The 22,919-nt window shown below is 39.2% G+C and overlaps 1 protein-coding gene across 1 annotated transcript in view; it reads left to right on the plus strand.

Annotated features, from left to right (window-relative positions):
• The first annotated feature begins 3,433 nt into the window (after nucleotides 1-3,433).
• Nucleotides 3,434-22,919, plus strand: part of FMR1 (fragile X messenger ribonucleoprotein 1) — a 56,036-nt gene continuing 36,550 nt past the window's right edge. The window contains exons 1-5 of the mRNA XM_065410415.1: nucleotides 3,434-3,497; nucleotides 15,268-15,320; nucleotides 16,888-16,981; nucleotides 20,963-21,034; nucleotides 21,333-21,481. Coding sequence (XP_065266487.1) covers nucleotides 3,447-3,497; nucleotides 15,268-15,320; nucleotides 16,888-16,981; nucleotides 20,963-21,034; nucleotides 21,333-21,481 — 419 coding nt within the window. The 5' untranslated portion in view covers nucleotides 3,434-3,446. The remainder of the gene's footprint in view (nucleotides 3,498-15,267; nucleotides 15,321-16,887; nucleotides 16,982-20,962; nucleotides 21,035-21,332; nucleotides 21,482-22,919) is intronic.

The raw sequence follows: 22,919 nt of genomic DNA on the forward strand, positions 1-22,919 counted from the left end.
CTTATGATTCCCAGACCAGGCACTGAGCTACAATACACTGCATACCCAAACAGGTCCAAATGGATTCAGAAACTCGCAGTTCTTCCTTTCAGGAGCCTATAATCAGAGATTTAGTGACCCAAAACAGCCTTAACACAGAAGTCTTGTTAATTAAATCTTAGGAACAAAGCACAGCATAAGGGGGAAAGGATTTTATAACAAAAAGTCTACCTGCATGTGTATCTTACCTAGAGTCTAACCATCCTCCTGATGGGTCTAACCTCTCACACGCTCTCTTTCAGCTCACCTGTATCGTTTGATACCCGAGAGTTACTCATAGGAAAACCAGGAACGGGCTGAGTCTCTGCATCAATGTGAATGGCCCTTGCATTGTCCCTCAGGTATTTCCTGAGAAGAGTATATCAGGATTGACCCTCCCTTCCTGGGTGCATTTCCTAACAATCCTGCTACTGAAATAATATTATATGCAGAGAGACAAGGTGGGTGAGGTAATCTTTTATTGGACCAACTTCTGTTGGTGAGAGAGATGAGCTTACCAGAGAGTTCTTTTTAAAGTCCTTCAATATAGGCACACAGTAAACATTACAGTAACCAGGTCATGACCTAATATTCATAAATTATTAGACAATTCCAAATCCATCTCAGCATGACAAAACAAATTAGTTTAAAAAGACAAGTCCTGGTAAACATTGTTTCTCATGAGATATTAAACATTTTTACATCAAAATTTGTTTAAAACTTTTAATAAAATATTTAAATGTTTAATATCAACGACCACCCCCTGCCTGCATGCTACACTGTGTATATACACAGAAATTTGTAAACACTCATGGAAGTGTTGTGTTCAAGAACAGGCTGGTTAAGATGAAAGAGACAATGGGTGAAATCCTGGACCTATAGACATCAACAGTTTTATCACTGATTTCAAAGGGGCCAAGATTTCAATGCATGACTTTTGTGCAAAAACTTGTGAGAGAGTCAAAGTTTTGTCACAGAAGTCATGACCATGACAAACTTATAAGTTTTGGAAAAAACTCTTATCAAAATAGCTGAGGTTTTTTCCCCTCCTTTTCTTCTTGTGTTTTAGCAGAAAAAAACAGTATGCCCCAAATAGTATGTGATCAATGTAATATGACTATCATAATGCTTACACTCATGCAACCTTACTTTTGGCATTTCCTAACGTTTGAGTGCTTTACATTGCAATCTTAGTGTGGTTTTATATAATCTATTTATAGTTCACCTATATCACCATGTTATCTGGAGGCTAATATTAATAGCTCTGATTTAATAATCCTTAAAAGCCTATTTTTTAAATACTAGATCCTTGTTACTATGATGGCCAAATTGCAAGCAAGTGCCTTGCCCAACCTACTCTAAAACTAAGCCCACAAGCCATGAATTGCTGGGGGGAAAAAATTATTCCCTCTCTGGCTGCTGGTTCTCCCTTCTGCCCTGGATGAATGTGATGTGAATGGAGTGTCTCATTTAATATTTATAAATCAAATTTCAGGCCCTATTGTGCATGCAGATCCAGAGTACAGTAGCACCTCACTTACAAACACTCGGGAATGGAGGTTGTTAGTAACTCTGAAATGTTCGTAACTCTGAATAAAACATTAGGGTTGTTCTTTCAAAAGTTTGCAATTGAACATTGACTTAACACAGCTTTGAAACTTTACTATACAGAAGAAAAATGCTGCTTTTAATCATCTTAATTTAAATGAAACAGGCACAGAAAGTTTCCTTACCTTGTCAAATCTTTTTTTAAACTTTCCCTTTTGTTAGTAGCTTACATTTAACCCAGTACTGTAGTGTATCTCCCTTTTTGGGGGGGGGGGGGGTGTCTCTGCTGCTGCCTGATCCTGTACTTTCAGTTCCAAATTAGGTGTGTGGTTGACTGATCAGTTCGAAACTCTGGTGTTCATAACTCTGAGGTTCTATTGTACATAATTTAAACAGCACACCCTACACTTTTAAATAGATCCTACAGCTTGTAGGAGGTAAAATCAGATACAGCACTAAGACAAGACAGAGACAGTATTTCTGTAACTCTCAAAGGAAGCCATTGAATCAAAAGGAACATTTGCAAAACATGAGATTTCTGTACTATCAAGACGGATTGTCTCGATGTAGGATTACTGAACAGCAGCAAGACCATATACCATAAGTCATGAAGATTCCTCCAGACCATCTGTGTCCAGTCAAGCTCTGTGGAAGCAATACATATTATTTCACTTGAACAGTCGGCATACATTTTTACATACTATTTTGGGATGCAGTTTGTATTAAACATATCCATTTGTTGTACTGCATGGTGCTTTCAACTAATGTCCAAGCAACGAGAGTGGAAATTACTTAATACCACTACCACTTGGTTCCCCAACAATGCCACCTGTATGGAACAGCGGCTCCTGACAATCTCTTGCCGATTTGATCTGCGGAACATTTCAAATATCCCAGAAGGAGAAACAGCCAAGGAGAAATGGCGGAGACCAGACTCAAGGTACCCCTCCGCATGAGGCACTGAGATGGGGTTAGAGCCCCCTAAGGAATAAGGGCCTTAACAGCACCTGCAAGGTTTTAATACAGGCCAAACGGGAAGTGCGAAACCCTTTATTAGTCCACGCGCCTGAGGTGCTGCAAAGGGCCTTCTCCCAGCCCCAGGCTCCCCAGCACAGAAACTCCGCTTCACCAGCCGTGCGGCTCCACAGCGACGCCTCCTTCCTCAGCCACCATCTCCCACTAGCCGTCCCCTCCCTCCGGGCGGCCGCAGCACCATCCGCCCGTCCCGCCCTTCCCCCACGCGCCCCACCGTCACCGGTGTTTCTCTGGACGAGCCCCACTATCCCCCCGCCCCTATCCTTCGACGCAAGGCCTCCCCGGAGAGCCGGGCCGGTCACCGAGCTGAGGGGCTCCTTTGAAAGCCATGGTAACCCGCGCCTTCCCGGGTCACAGGGCCTCCTCAGCGGGCGTTCCCATTGGCCGCCGCACACGTCGATGGCGTGCCACCATTGGGTGGCGATGCAGTCGCTCAGAGCGCGGGCGGGACGCCGTAGCGCCATGAGGTTAGGTTGCGTGCCGCCGCTAGCGCGGCTGTGTGTGTGAGGGCGGGGTGCGGCCGGCTGGCCGTTAGGTGGCCGCGAGCGGGGTGTGCTCGCGCGAGTTAATTCCCCGCCCCTCCCCCCCGTCGGAGCCCGTCACGTGATGTGGGTTTAATGTTTACATTCTAAGCGGGCGCCCCTCTCCCCTCTTCCCCGCGCGCCGCCGGGTGGCGACCGTTTCGCTTTCATTTCCGGGCAGCCGCGGGCGAGGAACGGAGCCGACGAGCCCCCGCCCCCACCCGTCCGGTTACGGAGCGAACCGAGGCTCCACTCCCCCCTCCCCCCGAGAGAGAGAGGCGGTGCCGGGCCTGGGCATCCCGCACCGAGCCGCCGCGGCACAACATGGAGGAGCTGGTGGTGGAGGTGCGGGGCTCCAATGGGGCCTTCTACAAGGTACCACGCGCCCGGGCCGGGCCTCCGGGGAGGGAGCGCGGGGGGGGGGCCTTGGGCAGGAGGCGGCGGCGGCGGCTCCTCCCGCCTATGAGGAAAGGAGAGAGGCCTGGGCTAGACGGCGGCCTGGGAGAGCCGGTTCCTCCCGCCCCGGACCTGAGGGGAGGGGGCGGGCGACGAATGAGGGAAGCCGCCTTGGACAGAGGGAGCTCAGGGGCCGGGAGGCTTCGGGCCTATGAGCCCTTCGCCCTGTGGGGGCAGGGAGGCCTGGGCTCGCCGCTCCCGGTGTGCGGGGAAGATGAAGAGGGCACGGCTGGGGCTTCTTCCCTCCTAGCGCTGTGGGGATCAGCGGCCGAGTAGAGCCTCAGCGCGAGGGGCCTTGCGTTGCACCCCGGCGAGCCCCTGCCGGGCGGGCCCCCGGAAGCTCGTTAACTAGGCATTCGGGATGAAACGCCCCCCCCCCCCCCTCCCCCCAGTGGTGCTGTTAATGCCGCGGCCAGGGATGCCCGCACCGACGTGGGTTGGAGCATCCCTTGGCCTTCAGGCCTGCCCCGAGTTCCTGGAAACGTTACTGACCAATACGTCTCCCATTGAAAACGTGGTTTAGCCTATTTGATGTATACGTGGTGGCGTGTGTGTATTGGGTGGTTGGGAGAGCCTTCACTGAGCGTGGAGAACACACACTGCCAGTTATTCCTGTTTATTGTTATAGCAGCTAGTATTGCCCCTGTTGTTACATGAAATGAGCATTGGTCAGTATACAATAGGTCATCGTTTGGGTTGTAATGGTCTGTGATCCAGAAGATTTTTTAAAAAACCCAAACCATTAGTAAAACACTGGGTTAGGGCCTACTCCCATTAGAGTCAGCTATAGTGGATTCAGGCCTTTGTCAAAATACAGTTAACCATAATGGGTCTGGTCTGTTCCTGCAAGGTGCTGAGCACTCCATTCAAATGGGTGTTGAATGTTCTTAGTGCCTTTAAGAATTGGGCCTAGTATTCAGCAGTGTCCTGTGTTTGTTAATAAACTGGAGATGGATAGAACTGAATAGTTCATCCCATATTATAGCATGAAAGAGGTAGGAAGGAAGCTCAGGGACCTAGATAATATTGAGTTCTAGTGGTCTAAAATGACACCAATATATACAGGTTTTTAAAAGTTCATTCTGTTTAAAATCTTTGTTTTTTTCCTTAAAATATCTGGAGGGGGATGTTTTAATATTTGGTGCCATCTCATGTGTTTTCATAGTAAGAAGAGAATATGAGTGCTAAATAGAGCATCTGTTGGGTTTGTAGTGTTCCAATTGAAATCCCAGATCTGTATATAGGTACCAGAAAATAAAATATTGAGCACTCACAAAAGTCGCTTTTTTCTTTTCTTTATGGGGTTGATGATTGTTCAAAAGAGAACTGAAAATATGAAGTATGGATTTTAGGAATTAAAGATGTAGGGTTTTTAAATGACTGTAGTTTTGTATCTAGTTGTGCACCAGTAATTAAATACATTATATACAGTAGGCAGGCTTTGTAGAATGAGGTCATTTAAAACATATATTCTCTCTGGTTAGTAACTGATTAAAAGTATATACTACTGTGACAAGATTACTGAGAAGATATAAAGCCAATTTCATGTACTTTATTTGAATGAGATCAGTGCAGAAAGTTCTCAGTTTGAGAAATATTGTAAATTTCATGATCCCTTCAATTTTTTATTTTTTTTACACTAGACAAATAAAATAAAATGTGCTGGGTTACTTGATCACCTGATATAAATATATATATATATTTTATTACCAACATTTCTGGTCCCAGAACAAGTTAGGTGTATGATGAATGGAAGGTTTCGTTGGTTCATGAGTTACTCTGTTCCATAAATTCAGAATTTGTTTACTAAATGTGAACATCATTTAGTACATCCAGATTATTTTACAAACATTTCTCTTAACAGAAAATTATATTTTTCTTATATTTTAGAATTCATATAAACTCTTTTTAGCAAATAGGAAGGGTAAATAAGAAAGGTTTAAAATTGCAAGCAAAATGATCAACTCTGACCCAAAGGTTACTTAGAGGAAACAATACATATATTATAAATGTAGAAACCAGTTCTTAAATAAAAAGTTATTCCCAAATGTTTAAGGATTAGTATTTAACAGAAAAGTCATAGTTTATCCAATCTAGTTATATCATCTTTATATTACCATAATATCTGAGCCCCTTGCAGTTATTAATTAATTTTTCATGCTGCCCTGTCAGATGTCAGTATTATCCCTATATTACAGATGGGGAAACTGAGGCACTGAATGAAATGGCTTGTCTAACATCATATTAAGTTTGTGATGGGGGCCAGGAACAGAACAGCTTAAACACAAGACTATCCCAATGGGAAAATAAGAAATTTCTTCAAACAGCATCTTGATGGATCCCTCTAGAGTTATAATATTGTAAAACTGTTCATCATCTCATTTCATTTTATGGTATGTTAATATCTAGTGATCATCCTACAATTAGTATATGAAGCCACCTTAATTCACTCTGATTGGAAAACCCTTAGCAAAAATACTGTAAATACATTAAATCAGGATACATGCTAATATGTATGGAGTACAAGACAAAGGATAAAGACACTTACTGGCATGAGTTAGGGAATGGCCATGTTATTTATGGTGGCAAAGCTTACAAAGAATTATTTAGGTCATCCCAAATGAAGGTCAGTAGTACCATCATATCAGTAATACCAACTATTAGTAATACTACTTTTATGCCATATATATTAAAATAAAATGTTTTAGTAATATTCTGGAGAACTTTTAAAAATGTTGGATATTTTTTATCCCTTTACCAGAAGCCAAGGTTGTTTTTAATACCAGTTGTATTAGTGGAGGGGAAAAAGGTAACTTAAAATTGGGGAAACTTTTGTTTGTGCTGTGTCTATTACAGTGGGGCCTTGGTCTGTTTGGCATCTAATATTTACTTCAGTATACACACTGTTTAATGATCTAAAATAGGTTTTATAAATTTTACTGTCACAAACTTAACGGCAGATACCTCATAGCCTGTCATAGCTAGAAGCGAGTACCAAATCACATTTAAAAGGTAGGATTTCTAGCTTTCAAATGGGTAAAGCTCTCTGGCCTGGTTTTTCAGAAGTGATGAGCACTCTGAACTCTTATTCACATTGCAATGGGAGCTGAGAGTGCCCAGCACATCTGAAATGTAGGATGCTTATTTCTAGAGATCCTTGTTGACATGAGATGTTGAACTTAGAACAGGTGCTGGTCCCAGATCTAATATTGTCACTCAGACCCGTTCAATTGTGGGTGGATGTTCCATGTTTGAGGATAGAAAGCGTTTTTTACACTACGTTGTGTGTATATTTCTTATTCAGTGGCTGTTTTAAAGCTGGTCAGAGGTTTGTAGCTGGAGAAGAGCCTGACCCAAAACCTCAGATTTTGAAAATCTATGAACTTTAGGCATATTTGAAATCAGCCTGACTTTTGTGGCTTGGACCTGAATCTCTTTGGAAGGTTAAAAATGTTAAGTGCTGGCTGATATGGCATTAAGGGGCATAGTGCAGGTAAAATAGTCAAAGATGCAAGATAAATGCATTTCATCACACGGACATCACTGATATGTGTGTGCTGTACAGTGTTGTTTTATTTTGAGAGGAATACTTAAGTACACTTACAGTTTTTGAATGATATGTGTTTCAGTGTAGGGTGTTATCTAATGGAAAATTTATACTAGGGAACAAATTAATCGGGGTTAACCCACTTGTTCTGCAGCCTCATATACAAAATAATTGGTGATGTTTTAATGTCCTTCCCTCTAAACATTTATTCCCTGTCAACGTACTTTAAGAAGTAAAAATTGCACTTGAGGACAGTGACAGTTTTAGAAAATTGTGTTCATTTCAGTTACATACAGAAAATATGAAGGATGCTGATAATATAACTATAGCTAATTTTTCTACAGTATATTAGAGAACTGATTTTAGTATAATATCTTAGTACTTTATATTTTCAAAGAATCGTACAAATATTAATGCCCTCTAACACCTCCACAAAGTAGGTAGATAATTTTTATTGTTCTAATTTTGTAGATAGGGTAAGTGACTTGTTGAAGGCTGCTCCCTGAGCTATTGATAGAAATATGATTTAAAACTAAGGAGTTCTTGGCTTCCAGCTCTATGTTCAGTCTTGAAAACCATGATGCCTATCCATAAGTATTTTTCTGTAATGAATACAAATGCAGTAGAAGGCACAATACAGTATACAAAGTAAGACATTCAGTAGTGTACTTGTTTCAGTTTTATTTAGTTTTACTGAAAATTACCAGTGTTAGGTCTTTTACTGTGTTCATAATCTTTAAATGCATTATAAAACTATTATCGCTTAATCCCATCTCCCATAATATTAGTCTCAGATGTAAAATTGATGCCAACATAATATGTTGATTAAAACTGGCTAACTTTTTCTCCTAAAGTAGGTGTGTCTTTGGGACTTCTGTTGCAAGGACCAAAGAGGTCACTTAAAAAACCACTTAGGATATACTGTGAGCATATTCAATTATTGTAATTAGATAAGAAAATGTTGTATGCAGCTGTTTAATGGGATCAATCCTGTGCCAGTGGGGTTGAAAAGCAGTCAGTATATTCCCTGAAAGACACTCCACTTCTTCCATTATCTCTTGCTGTTGATATACTATTAGCATCCTGTCAGTCTGTAATGTAGATCCATTTTTGACCTCTCCATCCACTTCCTGTCTGTGGCCAAATCTTGCCATTTCTTCTTCCATAACATTATTAAAATCTGCCCCTTTTTTTTATTTCCCAATGGTTCAATTGCTTGTCCATTGTCTCAATGACTACAGTTTTTATTTTGGATTTCTGGATATTTAACTTGTCTCCATCCAAACTGCTGATGTTAAAATCATCTTTGTCATTTGTTGTTTTAATCCCGTCACATCCTGCAGAATTCCCCCCTGCTCCCCATTGTAGTTCCTTGTCCCTTTTTTCAAGGTTACATAATTCATCCCCAACAGATATCTCCAACCTTGTCTCCGTTTATGTCAATTCCCATCCCCTCCATCCTTCTAATGGTGCCAGCCTGGACATTCCCTTTGTTTCCTTCCCCTGCTGCTCCTTTGTGACTTTTTGCCATTCTGCTACTCTATGTGGAATGCCTTTCCCAGGCTTGTTAGCCAAATTGGCTCACTTTGCTCTTTCTGATTCCTTTGAAGAAAAAAAGTACTTCAGCCATCCATGAACAGCGGGTTAAATGATAAATTTAACCCCCCTAACACTTAATGTAATAGTATGGTCAATATGTCCGTATGCCATACTGAGTAACTGACCATTTTTCTTACTATATCTCTGCTCTGCTCTTTCTCTTGGACCCCCTTACCCTCTTCTGATCTCCAGTTATTACATCTGATTTTACACTTTAAACTCCTTGGGACAGGTACCATATCTTTAATTGTTCATGTGACGTGCCTACTCTTGGGCACTGAAATAATAAATATATTGGTGTTTACAGTAGCATAACATTTACATTTGTAAAATGACTAATAATGAAATGTAGGCCATACTATTTGGATCACTGAAAGTAAAGCTTTATTTTGCAGAGTTTGGGAATGTTGACATATTTGAGACCTCGTAACATCACAATATGTTGCAGGGACAGGTTTTATTTATTTATTTTATTTATGTTACTAGTGTGAAGCACAGGGATTTAATGTTATTCAGTTGCCATGATGAAAGTGCACCACATTAAGTTTTTCATGTAGGGGAGAGTGAACGACTTCAGTTATTTATTATGCGCTTTCTGTTTTTGTGCTCTATGGCAGTAAGGGCAAACCTTTCTGCTCATGAATTTCTGAAAAAAAAAATTGATACAGCCACTAATAATGATCTAAATGTTTTTCTCATGCTCTGTTCCTCCCTCCCCTAACTTCTTTCTAAACATCATTCCTCTTGATGTTATATCTGCTCCAACATTTTATCTTCTCCCTGTTTTCCCTCATCTTAGTCTCCCTCTACCTTTAGTATGTTTCACACTCTACTATCTGTCATGCATGTTTGCTCAGGCTAGTCTTCCATCCCTCCTTACCCATACACCTATGAGCCTGAGATATACATATCTCTGCATCTTTATATTCCAGTTTTCCCAATCCATCCCTGCAACTTATTGATCTGTGAACAGTGTGGAAACTCTCTCTACACTGTTCTCGCAAAGCCTACCTACTCTATTTTCAATGGGAATGGATTTTATTAGTTCCTTGTACTAGAATGCATCAGTTACTATCCTCCATGGCCCCACTGCCACTGAAATTTGGAACTGGACTTAAACTATACATTTTTTAAATATATTAGTACATCAGTACATGTACCCTGTATATCATACTGCTGTGTTTAAGCTGACATGCATTTTAAGAAACCCTGCCATTCTGTGCTTGGGCAGAGGTTTTGTGGTCCCAGCTAAAATATTTTGTCAAGCATTTTTCTCTTTATAAGTTCTATAATACTGAAAATTAAAAAAAAAAAATCCAGACTATCATAACTTAGCTGGAGCTGCTTGTTTATGCTGTGGCAAAACCTAATTTTTAATTGAATTTATTCCCATGACTAACTCTTTTAAACTAAGTATGAACTGAATTGATTCATACCAATTCATATAATTCTCAACAGTGCTTGCTGTTGTGCAGATACACTCGACATTTAACTTTATATCAGCTTTGGGACTAGGTGCTTTTTCCTCTGGACCATCTGATAGAGGAACAGGGGAAGACAGTGATAGACATTAGAGAGATGTGGCATCCACACATACTCTTCATGCTTCATTGGACATCACAGCAAGAGCAGTTGCATCTGGGTATTGCTCTTCATCAGTGTTCCTGGCTTAAGCATTCATGTCTCTTAGTGGAGGCTCAAGCCACATTGAAGATTTCCTTTCTGTGGAAAATTTGTATGGTAAGAAAACAGATGAGACTCATAGAAAATAATTGACGCTAAATCCTCTGCACAATCTCTGAGTCATCTTCAGCCAAGCTAGAAAGGTTCAACAACCTCCTCTTTCTGCTACCACAGACAGTAACTATGGCAGGGGGTTACCATTCAATCTACTGGGACTTCAGACTAAAGGCTATGAGAAGAAAGGGAAAAACATCCCTCCAAAGGTTATTGTCCTTAGAGGCATATAAAAGAGAAAATATTTGTAATATTCTGTATTTATATATCTGTTGGTTATTGTCCTAATCAGTTGCTCATGTGACCTTCACTTTTTCCAAGCAAAACATTTGGTGGATTGTTTTAAGAACACGGAGCTTGTCTTCAATTTGACTACCCTTCTTTCTGTAATTCCCTTTCTAGGGCCATTTGGGCCGTTTCTTTATGGGATGTGGTGGAATTAACACATTGTTCTGGCAATTATTGAGTGTGGATAGAAGAGCCAATTACTGTTTCTGCTACCCACCCAACCCTATCCCAGTTCACTCCATGCCATTTCCTGTATTTTTCACGGACCATGTTCAGTGCTTAGAACAGCTTCAGGAGTCCTTAAAGATGGTGAAGTGCTTAGCCCTGTAAAGGGAAAGACTTCTACTCAGAGTGTTTCTTCATACTAAAAAAGACACATAGCATTCATCCTATTATGGTTCAAAGAAAACCAAAAAGATTAATTTAGAAGTTCAAGTTCTCCCTGCTGACACTAGCATCTGTCATTCTTACTTTTCCCCTCAAGACTAGTTTGCGGCTCTTGATTTACGATGTATATTTTCATGATGTAATCAGATAATTTTGATAAGATTATCTTTGCTTTTGCATAGGTGACTGTTACTAATAGTACATAGACCTGCTCTTTTGTCTTTCTGCAGAATTATAAGTTTATACAAAATGTTTGGTAGTAATTGCAGTATGCTTCAGATGTCAAGGCATCCATGTCTATATCAATAGCTGGTTCAGACCTGCACATGTCAAACATTTGAAAATGTGTTCATTGTTTCAGAATGGGGCAAGTCTATCCTAATATTTGTCAAGTGCATATCCTTAATTGCTGTGGTCCTGAGCTTATCATAAGCCAAGACAGAGGAAAGAGGGATATGAGATGTATGCAAAATTTGCAATACCTGCATGGGTGTATGTGAACCTAAAGTTCTGTTGTTTTAAATAAATACTATTTCTGTACCTATCTCAACATGTGTGAGACGCTGAGCTCTGATGTTAGATTTGTTTTCTGTCATGCCAGAGAAAAATATTAACCATAATTTTGGTATGTATAGAAAGAGAGGCTTTGTAAGTGATATGGCCCAATTTTATAACCAATTTGAGTCCTTTCTGAAGGTACTTCGATATAAATAACTTTAATGCTTCCTTTAATGTTCCTTGAGTGCTTTAAAGGGTGGGCATGCTGTGATGGGGCTCTTTTTCACTTTGCATTAACCTCAGCTCAAAAGAGATTATTAGTTCATTGCAGGTTATTGAGTCAGTATTGTTCCTGCTAGAACCACGGTTGTACTCATGTACACCCATGGCTCTTCATTTTAGCAGTAGTCGCTCTTGATGATCTTGTTTGATACTTAAGTGCTTCTGTTCATAAGAAAATACTTGGGAGTATTTTCTAAAAGACAAATATTGGAAGAAAAGTGAAGTTACTGTGGAATCTGAATTATAAAAGTGTCCCCTCATTTCACTAGAAGTCTTAAAATTGGGGGAAGGTTAAATATTCCACATATTTGGTGTAAATAATCGTTAACGCTGTCAATGGTCTAGTTTATTTTCATTTTACGGATGTGCTAAAAATACCATCACTGTTAGTAGAACAAACTAGCATAGTCCTTTCATTCGTGTCCCTTTTCCCCATCTACGCTCCTGAATACACACATGAATCAACTTCTTATATGGACATGTGCAAGCAGAAAACCCATCAATTATCATAGTTTTTCAACACAGTTACATTTATTTATTTCTATTTTAGACACTTGCAAAAGTTCTTTTGTAGGCATTTAGTTAGTGGAAGAAATTTCAAAATTTCTACCCCCTCCCTTCCACATAACCACGATTATCTGGAGGCTCTGAATAATACTATCTAACTTTTTATATAACACTTTTCATCGGTACATCTTTAAAGTGCTTTACAAAAGTGAGGAGTATCAATATCATAATTTTACAGATGGGGGCACGGGAAGGCAGAGATACTTTCCCATGGTCACCCAGCAGGCTGGTGGTGGAGATGGGAATAGAATCCAGGTTTCCTGAGTCACAGTTCAGTAGGCCCACTAAAGTCTTTTCCTTCTTATCCCAAAGGAGAAGCTTAAGGATGAAAAATGTACAGGGCCACCACCTTGGGAGGAAATGGAGGGAAGGATATAGTGTGTCCCACTCGAATTAATTTGAAAGGCAGTTGCTGAGCGCCAGGCAATAGTATTGAAGGGAATCTGGCTAAAGCTTGGGTGAATTGGGTATAACTGGGTCTTGTTGGTGTTACTGGAACTTGTTTTGGGGTGAAAAGGGAGATGGGGAACAAGAAAACTTTTTATCAATACATTAGAAGCAAGAGGAAGACCAAAGACAGGGTAGGCCCACTGCTTAGTGAAGAGGGAGAAACAGTAACAGGAAACTTGGAAATGGCAGAGATGCTTAATGACTTCTTTGTTTCGGGGAATGCCTAACATAGTGAATGCTAATGGGAAGGGGGTAGGTTTAGCAGATAAAATAAAATAAAAAAAGAACAAGTTAAAAATCACTTAGAAAAGTTAGATGCCTGCAAGTCACCAGGGCCTGATGAAATGCATCCTAGAATACTCAAGGAGCTAATAGAGGAGGTATCTGAGCCTCTAGCTATTATCTTTGGAAAATCATGGGAGACGGGAGAGATTCCAGAAGACTGGAAAAGGGCAAATATAGTGCCCATCTATAAAAAGGGAAATAAAAACAACCCAGGAAACTACAGACCAGTTAGTTTAACTTCTGTGCCAGGGAAGATAATGGAGCAAGTAATTAAGGAAATAATCTGCAAACACTTGGAAGGTGGTAAGGTGATAGGGAACAGCCAGCATGGATTTGTAAAGAACAAATCATGTCAAACCAATCTGATAGCTTTCTTCGATAGGATAACGAGTCTTGTGGATAAGGGAGAAGCTGTGGATGTGGTATACCTAGACTTTAGTAAGGCATTTGATACGGTCTCGCATGATATTCTTATCGACAAACTAGGCAAATACAATTTAGATGGGGCTACTATAAAGTGGGTGCATAACTGGCTGGATAACCGTACTCAGAGAGTTCTTGTTAATGGTTCCCAATCCTGCTGGAAAGGCATAACGAGTGGGGTTCCGCAGGGGTCTGTTTTGGGACCGGCTCTGTTCAATATCTTCATTAACGACTTAGATATTGGCATAGAAAGTACGCTTATTAAGTTTGCGGATGATACCAAACTGGGAGGGATTGCAACTGCTTTGGAGGACAGGGTCATAATTCAAAATGATCTGGACAAATTGGAGAAATGGTCTGAGTTAAACAGGATGAAGTTTAACAAAGACAAATGCAAAGTGCTCCACTTAGGAAGAAAAAATCAGTTTCACACATACAGAATGGGAAGAGACTGTCTAGGAAGGAGTACGGCAGAAAGGGATCTAGGGGTTATAGTGGACCACAAGCTAAATATGAGTCAACAGTGTGATGCTGTTGCAAAAAAAGCAAACATGATTCTGGGATGTATTAACAGGTGTGTTGTGAGCAAGACACGAGAAGTCATTCTTCCGCTCTACTCTGCTCTGGTTAGGCCTCAGCTGGAGAATTGTGTCCAGTTCTGGGCACCGCATTTCAAGAAAGATGTGGAGAAATTGGAAAGGGTCCAGAGAAGAGCAACAAGAATGATTAAAGGTCTTGAGAACATGACCTATGAAGGAAGGCTGAAAGAATTGGGTTTGTTTAGTTTGGAAAAGAGAAGACTGAGAAGGGACATGATAGCAGTTTTCAGGTATCTAAAAGGGTGTCATAAGGAGGAGGGAGAAAACTTGTTCACCTTAGCCTCTGAGGATAGAACAAGAAGCAATGGGCTTAAACTGCAGCAAGGGAGGTCTAGGTTGGACATTAGGAAAAAGTTCCTAACTGTCAGGGTGGTTAAACACTGGAATAAATTGCCTAGGGAGGTTGTGGAATCTCCATCTCTGGAGATATTTAAGAGTAGGTTAGATAAATGTCTATCAGGGATGGTCTAGACAGTATTTGGTCCTGCCATGAGGGCAGGGGACTGGACTCGATGACCTCTTGAGGTCCCTTCCAGTCCTAGAATCTATGAATCTGTGGGGAGGGAGCTGAGAGGTGAGTACTGGGATATGGGGGTGGGGAATAAAAATTTGTTGGGATTTTTGATTTACGCCACAGTTCTACAGTCAGAACTACAGGAAATGTAGAATTTTAGGCAAACCTTATTAACACAACATAACATAATGCATTTAACATTCATACATTCTGTTTGTATCACACTGTTCCTTTTAAGATGTGAAAAGAAAATAGTGCATGTATGATTTGAGTACTGCATAAGCATATCAATGTACTGGTTGGTGCCCATAAACCAGGGGAGTACAAAGATGTCAGCAACTTTGTCTCTATATTGCCATCTTCTAGGAAAATACTGCAAAATTAGAGCAGCTGATTTTAAAACAGACTTAATTTTTTATGTTTCAGTGGTGTCAGTGGAAAAAAGAAGCTTTAAGATAGTAATATTTTTAAAATATAGGCGCTATCCATAATTCTACTATTTTTTTCATACAGGCATTTGTAAAGGATGTACATGAAGATTCAATAACAGTTGCATTTGAAAACAAGTAAGTGTACTGTTGATGTTTTTCACAATGTTTAAATCTAATACTGTGTTTATTTAATGTGTCTAACTTAGTAATACATAAATAGTGCTTTTTTCGGTATGGGTAAAAAAAATGTAAAACATTTAAAATCTGAACGCTTATGCTATTGCTCTTCACAATAAAAACAATAGTATTTTATTTTAAAATTTTACCTAGGAAAGATGTAATAAAATAAGTTTGTTTTGTTAAAGGCAAAGGTAAACATTGCTGCATTACTAATATTATGTATTATGTTTGGATGGCTCAAAAGCAGTTCCATGAGTTCAACCAGTATCTCTTGTTAATGGAGATGTTAGACTCACCAAATTATTACAGAAGTTATTCTGAGTTGATTTTAAAATGTAGCAGCATCAACACTGAGGCCTATGGCAGCCTCCTTGCAAGAAATCCATGTGCTAGCCACCCCTTTCCATTTTTTAAAGAATACATGCCCTTAGAGGCATATAAAAGAGAAAATATTTGTAATATTCTGTATTTATATATCTGTTGGTTTTTTAATGGAGGAAAACCATGCACACCTCTATAAACCTTCTCCATCATATATTTGTGGTTGAGGTGACATCACTAAGTGTATGCTGGGACATTCCTTGCTAGCGTCTGTTAAAAGTATGGGTGTTATAAGATCCGAGGAAAGAGAGCATTTTGAAGGGATGCTTTTAACTTGTTATACTTATGTCTGAAAAAAGAATTTACATACTCCTCGTTCTTCATACTATCACTGTTAACTGAAATTAGAGAGAATTCTTCTTCTGTTTTTACTTTGTTCAATACTCTGTGTATAGTCAATTTTACTGTTTCTCCTATAAAGTCATTGAACTTCCCCTATTAATTTGTTTGGTTCTTTCAAATGGCAACAGGGAAGTGAAAAACACATTATTTAAAGATAAAGAAAAATGTGATTGTTAAACTAAAATAAGTTATAAAATCTGAAACTTAACTTTTTTTAAAAAATTAGCTAGATTTCCAAGCTGTCTTTTTCTTTAAGCTATTGTGCTTGAATATCCTTGTTAGCCTGGTTATAACATGCATACAGCACATATTTCTTAAGTTGATGAAATCTTCAATACTTTACTGCACACCTTTAAATGGTCAGTGTTATTGATATGTTCTACTCAGTAAAATTTGGGTTATTTTTTAAATTCAAAAATAGAAGAATTTGGAATTTGTTTAGTATAAAAATAGAACTTCTAGGTGTTTGACAGTATTGTAAGCAAAATACTGATTTTTGGGAGGAATTATTTTGTGGTAAGGAAACCAAAAGATTTTTCTGTTGCCTCCAGACTTCAAGAAGGTCCCTGATACAGTTTTAATACTTCTATTAGTTTTAAGATGCTTAACTACATTTTAAAAACTTTTTCTGCAACATTTCTATAGTAGATTCTGTTAATTTAAATTTCATGACGTTTTTGTGTGAAAATGTATGGAAAGTAAAGATGAGAACTTTACAGGTAGAAAACACTTGTGGTCATCCTTTTAAAAAGAAAGTGAAAGTACATGGGCCAGTCTATCACTGTATTTTTGTTTTCAGCTGGCAGCCAGAGAGACAAATTCCATTCCATGATGTGAGGTTTCCACCACCTGCAGGCTATAATAAAGATATAAATGAAAGTGATGAAGTAGAGGTATGAATTATGTTTTAAACAGTACCTTTTTAGAATATCAGCTAAGTAACTGGGAATAAGTACAACACTATGCCATCTGATTGATATCAAACGTTATAGAAGATAATGTTGAGTCTACTTAAGAGCTTCTTTTGACAGTTGTAAACCACATCCGTGACACTTGAGGGATTTGTATGCTATAGTTATTTCCCTGACCTCCATGGTAATGATAGCAATTGGCTTACGGTGCTGTAAATTAGATCCTCATGTCTTCATTGATGAAGAAAAGTGTGTTAGTATGTGCTTGGGTTTGAATCATGTTAGCCAGAACTGTTTCAGCTGTAGTATAGACAGGGCCTATACATATAAAGTAAAACCTCAAGATAAATAAGCAACTTTGTAATATGTACTAAAAAACACCCCCAGTGCCCATTGATAACAGACCTGCCAACTTGATGGGTTTTCAGACCTTCCTATTGATCTCTGGGGGAAACCCATCTGCTTGTGATTTAGCTGTCTTCCTCACTTCCCCAGTTGATTGACTGGGAATGCAGAGTTGATTTTTGGGCAGGGGCCCCAGAAATAATTGTGTGACTGACAGAGTGAGAATTAATTGATGTGGGGCTGGGAAGCACACATTTAATTGACCCAGGGCCAGCTCTTGGATTGCATCATTGACGTACAGCTGGGGATAGGCAGATCTGTTGCTGAAGGGGCACAGAACTATTCATTTCAGGGTTTATTGGGAAATTGGAGCCATTTGCACAATTGGGCAGTATTTTGTTCAAATTCATGTAATTGTATGCAAATTAAAACTTGTTTTTTGTACAGGATGTTGGCAGTAATGTGATAGATTATGCAGCGGTTCTCAAACTCCATTGCACCTTTTTCTGACAACAAAAATTACTACATGACCCCAGATGGGTGGGTGGGGGCTGGAGCCCAAGCCCTGCTGCCCCAAGTGTGTATGGGGGAGCTGGAGCCCCGCTGCCCAGAATGTGGGGAGGGCAGAGGGAGCCCGAGCCCCACCACCCCGAGTTGAGGGAAGGAAGGCTGGAGTACTCTGGCTTCGGCTTCAGTCCTGGGCAGTGGGCCTCGGGCTTTGGCTTCAGTCCCGGGCCCCTGCAAGTCTAATGCTGGCCTCGGTGACTCCATTAAAATGGGATCGCAACCCACTTTGGGGTCCCAACCCACAGTTTGAGAACCGTTGGGTTATAGCATGGGATTATTGAGTGGGGGAATTTTCAAAGGCACAAAGAGCAACAATCAGTAGAAGTTGGGTACCTGACTCCAAATTGTGTTTTAAAGCCAGAGTTAACAATTGGCTGATTAAACATACTAATACTTCTTCTTTCAGTCTTACAGAATTACAATTAAGAAAACATAATATACAAAAATTAAGGTCACTCTAATATTACCCATCCGACTTCCTTATTTTACAAGTTTAAACTTCTTACTCCTTTCTTAAATGTTGTCTAAATTTAAAAGTTTTGCTGATATGGCAATATAGCTTATTCTGGTTCAGAGAGCAAAATAAACTATGCCAGCAAAACCACTTCTTTGCTGATAAAACTATGTCTGCACTAGGGCTTTTGCCACATAGCTATGATGATATAGGCAAACAACACAGGAATGCAGGGGCAAGATTAGAAAGGCAAAGGCACAAAATGAGCTCAAACTAGCTACGGGAATAAAGGGAAACAAGAAGACTTTTTATCACTACATTAGAAGCAAGAGGAAGACCAAAGACAGGGTAGGCCCACTGCTTAGTGAAGAGGGAGAAACAGTAACAGGAAACTTGGAAATGGCAGAGATGCTTAATGACTTCTTTGTTTCGGTCTTCACCGAGAAGTCTGAAGGAATGCCTAACATAGTGAATGCTAATGGGAAGGGGGTAGGTTTAGCAGATAAAATAAAAAAAGAACAAGTTAAAAATCACTTAGAAAAGTTAGATGCCTGCAAGTCACCAGGGCCTGATGAAATGCATCCTAGAATACTCAAGGAGCTAATAGAGGAGGTATCTGAGCCTCTAGCTATTATCTTTGGAAAATCATGGGAGACGGGAGAGATTCCAGAAGACTGGAAAAGGGCAAATATAGTGCCCATCTATAAAAAGGGAAATAAAAACAACCCAGGAAACTACAGACCAGTTAGTTTAACTTCTGTGCCAGGGAAGATAATGGAGCAAGTAATTAAGGAAATCATCCGCAAATACTTGGAAGATGGTAAGGTGATAGGGAACAGCCAGCATGGATTTGTAAAGAACAAATCATGTCAAACCAATCTGATAGCTTTCTTCGATAGGATAACGAGTCTTGTGGATAAGGGAGAAGCTGTGGATGTGGTATACCTAGACTTTAGTAAGGCATTTGATACGGTCTCACATGCTATCCTTATCGATAAACTAGGCAAATACAATTTAGATGGGGCTACTACAAGGTGGTTGCATAACTGGCTGGATAACCGTACTCAGAGAGTTGTTACTAATGGTTCCCAATCCTGCTGGAAAGGCATAACGAGTGGGGTTCTGCAGGGGTCTGTTTTGGGACCGGCTCTGTTCAATATCTTCATTAACGACTTAGATATTGGCATAGAAAGTACGCTTATTAAGTTTGCGGATGATACCAAACTGGGAGGGATTGCAACTGCTTTGGAGGACAGGATCATAATTCAAAATGATCTGGACAAATTGGAGAAATGATCTGAGTTAAACAGGATGAAGTTTAACAAAGACAAATGCAAAGTGCTCCACTTAGGAAGAAAAAATCAGTTTCACACATACAGAATGGGAAGAGACTGTCTAGGAAGGAGTACGGCAGAAAGGGATCTAGGGGCTATAGTGGACCACAAGCTAAATATGAGTCAACAGTGTGATGCTGTTGCAAAAAAAGCAAACATGATTCTGGGATGTATTAACAGGTGTGTTGTAAGCAAGACACGAGAAGTCATTCTTCCGCTCTACTCTGCTCTGGTTAGGCCTCAGCTGGAGTATTGCGTCCAGTTCTGGGCACCGCATTTCAAGAAAGATGTGGAGAAATTGGAAAGGGTCCAGAGAAGAGCAACAAGAATGATTAAAGGTCTTGAGAACATGACCTATGAAGGAAGGCTGAAAGAATTGGGTTTGTTTAGTTTGGAAAAGAGAAGACTGAGAGGGGACATGATAGCAGTTTTCAGGTATCTAAAAGGGTGTCATAAGGAGGAGGGAGAAAACTTGTTCACCTTAGCCTCTGAGGATAGAACAAGAAGCAATGGGCTTAAACTGCAGCAAGGGAGGTCTAGGTTGGACATTAGGAAAAAGTTCCTAACTGTCAGGGTGGTTAAACACTGGAATAAATTGCCTAGGGAGGTTGTGGAATCTCCATCTCTGGAGATATTTAAGAGTAGGTTAGATAAATGTCTATCAGGGATGGTCTAGACAGTATTTGGTCCTGCCATGAGGGCAGGGGACTGGACTCGATGACCTCTCGAGGTCCCTTCAAGTCCTAGAATCTATGAATCTATGTATAAAAAACGATAACATAAAAACATCACATCCCTATTTGACATTGCTATGCTGGCAAAACTTTTTAGTATAAACCTGCCTTTATTGATGTTATGAGAAAGGTTCAATATGTCAATGCTGACTATAATATTGTGCACTGGCATGACCCCTACAGTACCTGCACGTAATTAGAAGAGTTATAGATGAAAATGAAATATTAGCTGGCATATAAGTCTGAATTCCTTTGCTTTTTTGAGTAATTCAGGATTGTCCTGACTTTTGCAGATTCATATAGGCTATAATTTTATATTTGCTGTGGTGTTTGAACTAGGCACTTCGTTTACATTTTATGGCTCCTATATAATTTACTGGTTTGAAAAGTTCTTGCATAGCAGGGACAGATTTAGTGGTAATATCAGTCATGACTTGTGATGTGCTTTATGCAAATTCTACACAAGTTTCTTTATTAATATAAAACAGTTCTCATCCTTCAGTGTTGTACATTATACTTTTTTGTTTAGGTTTATTCCAGAGCAAATGAAAAAGAACCATGTTGCTGGTGGCTGGCTAAAGTGAGAATGATAAAGGGTGAGGTAGGAATATATATACATACACACTTCAGTTTTCTTGTATTTCTCTTTTCTTTTGCAACTGTCTGGACATCGGATTTGAAGTTGTTTGTTTCTCTCTTTAAATTTATTCTTAAGTAACTATGTAGGCTATCCCATTAGTAGGAAGTTTGATTAGCAGTGTCATTTTACCTAAAACTAAAAAAGTGCAGAGTTTATTTGCACAATTAATGAATACTTTACACTCAATGCAGTCATAGCACAATTCTTGTTCTTGTCATTAAACATGTAGCTTGGATGATTTTATTATTTTTTATATCAGTTTTATGTAATAGAATATGCAGCCTGTGATGCTACATACAATGAAATTGTCACAATTGAGCGTTTAAGATCTGTGAATCCCAACAAACCTGCAACAAAAGATACTTTTCACAAGATCAAACTGGAAGTGCCAGAAGATTTAAGGCAAATGTAAGTACAAATCTGTTTGTATATGTAATTTATTTTGAAATTTTGCTTGAATATGAGAACTCAGAGAAGAGGGAATTGAAAATTGTCATTAATAGTTTAAATGAGATTTTTCTACATTATCAGATGAAAGTGCAGAAAATGTAGACATTATTAACAATGTAACAGTTTGGACCCATTTCAGGAATTAATGTCTGAAGTGGTACTGCAAGCCTGCAGAAATAGGGAATTTTTTTTCTTTTGGGTTTTCATTGTCTTGAACCAGTATAGAACCAGACAGATTTTGTGTTGATTTTTGTTTCATTGTTCTACTGTTTTCTGATATGAATAGGGAAAAAAATGAATTTGGTAAGCATTTAATGTATCTTATCAAGTTATTTGAAAACTACATGAAAATACTTACTTTTTTGAACTTGATAAGCAACTGTATATGACAAGTGTCTATATAAATACATGTTTAATGGCTGAGGAAAATGCCATGCTGCATATTAAGGGTAGGTTATTTTAATGGTGAATATATGGATGAAATAATTGAATAGTAATCAGTAATGGCAGAAACTATCTACTGGTTTGAAATAAGAACGACTAATTGTGAGACTTCTAGAATACTGACATGAAATTACCTGAGAATTCCAGAGAACGTAGTTCAGAAACCTTGGTTGAAACTCTTACTTCCCTTTATAGCTTTAAAAGATAACCCAAAACAGAACTGGAGAAGGGGTCTTATAGAAAGAAGCTATTCTATTGCATAAGACTCCCCAAACTTCAAAATTATAAGCTTAGTGGAATATTCTGTAGTCCACTTAGTGAACTCCTATGCACCTTGCTGCCACCCATTTTATTGAGTAGAGAACTGGATGCATTTACAGTGCTTTCATTTGTTGTATCATCAATTCTGGCAGCAAAATATAGAATCCTAAATCCTCGGTCCTAACAGATACATTTTTTAAAAAAGACAGCTCGTTTTGTTTTGTTTTTAAGTGTTTAAGATTAAACAAGTCTTTTAAAAAGATATGATAATGTTTTTTCTTCTAAAAAGCTCATCATTTCACTTTTTGAAAGCAGTGTTAGATGAATCTATCATGTGCAGGAACAACATATGAGCTACAATGAATTACATAGAAATAATTTCATCTCAGATTTCTGGTGAATCATAAACCTTTGACATTTTAACCTGAGCGCTTCTACTGAAATAGTTCCTTACTTGAAGCTCTCTGTTTTATTAAATTTAATTGAAAATTCAACTGATCAGTCAAATGCAGAATAACTGTATTTAATATAGTTTAGTAAATATTTTTCTGACGTACAAAGCTAAGACTATAAAGCTTGGTTATGGGAAAAATGGGTGAAAAAAAATCTTACTATTCAACCATTATTTATATAAGATACCACCACTTATCTTAGATTATTTTGTAAAGAGAACCCTCCTGAATCACTTGAT

This window comes from Emys orbicularis, chromosome 9, assembly GCF_028017835.1.
Source record: "Emys orbicularis isolate rEmyOrb1 chromosome 9, rEmyOrb1.hap1, whole genome shotgun sequence".
Taxonomy (NCBI): Eukaryota; Metazoa; Chordata; order Testudines; family Emydidae; genus Emys; species Emys orbicularis.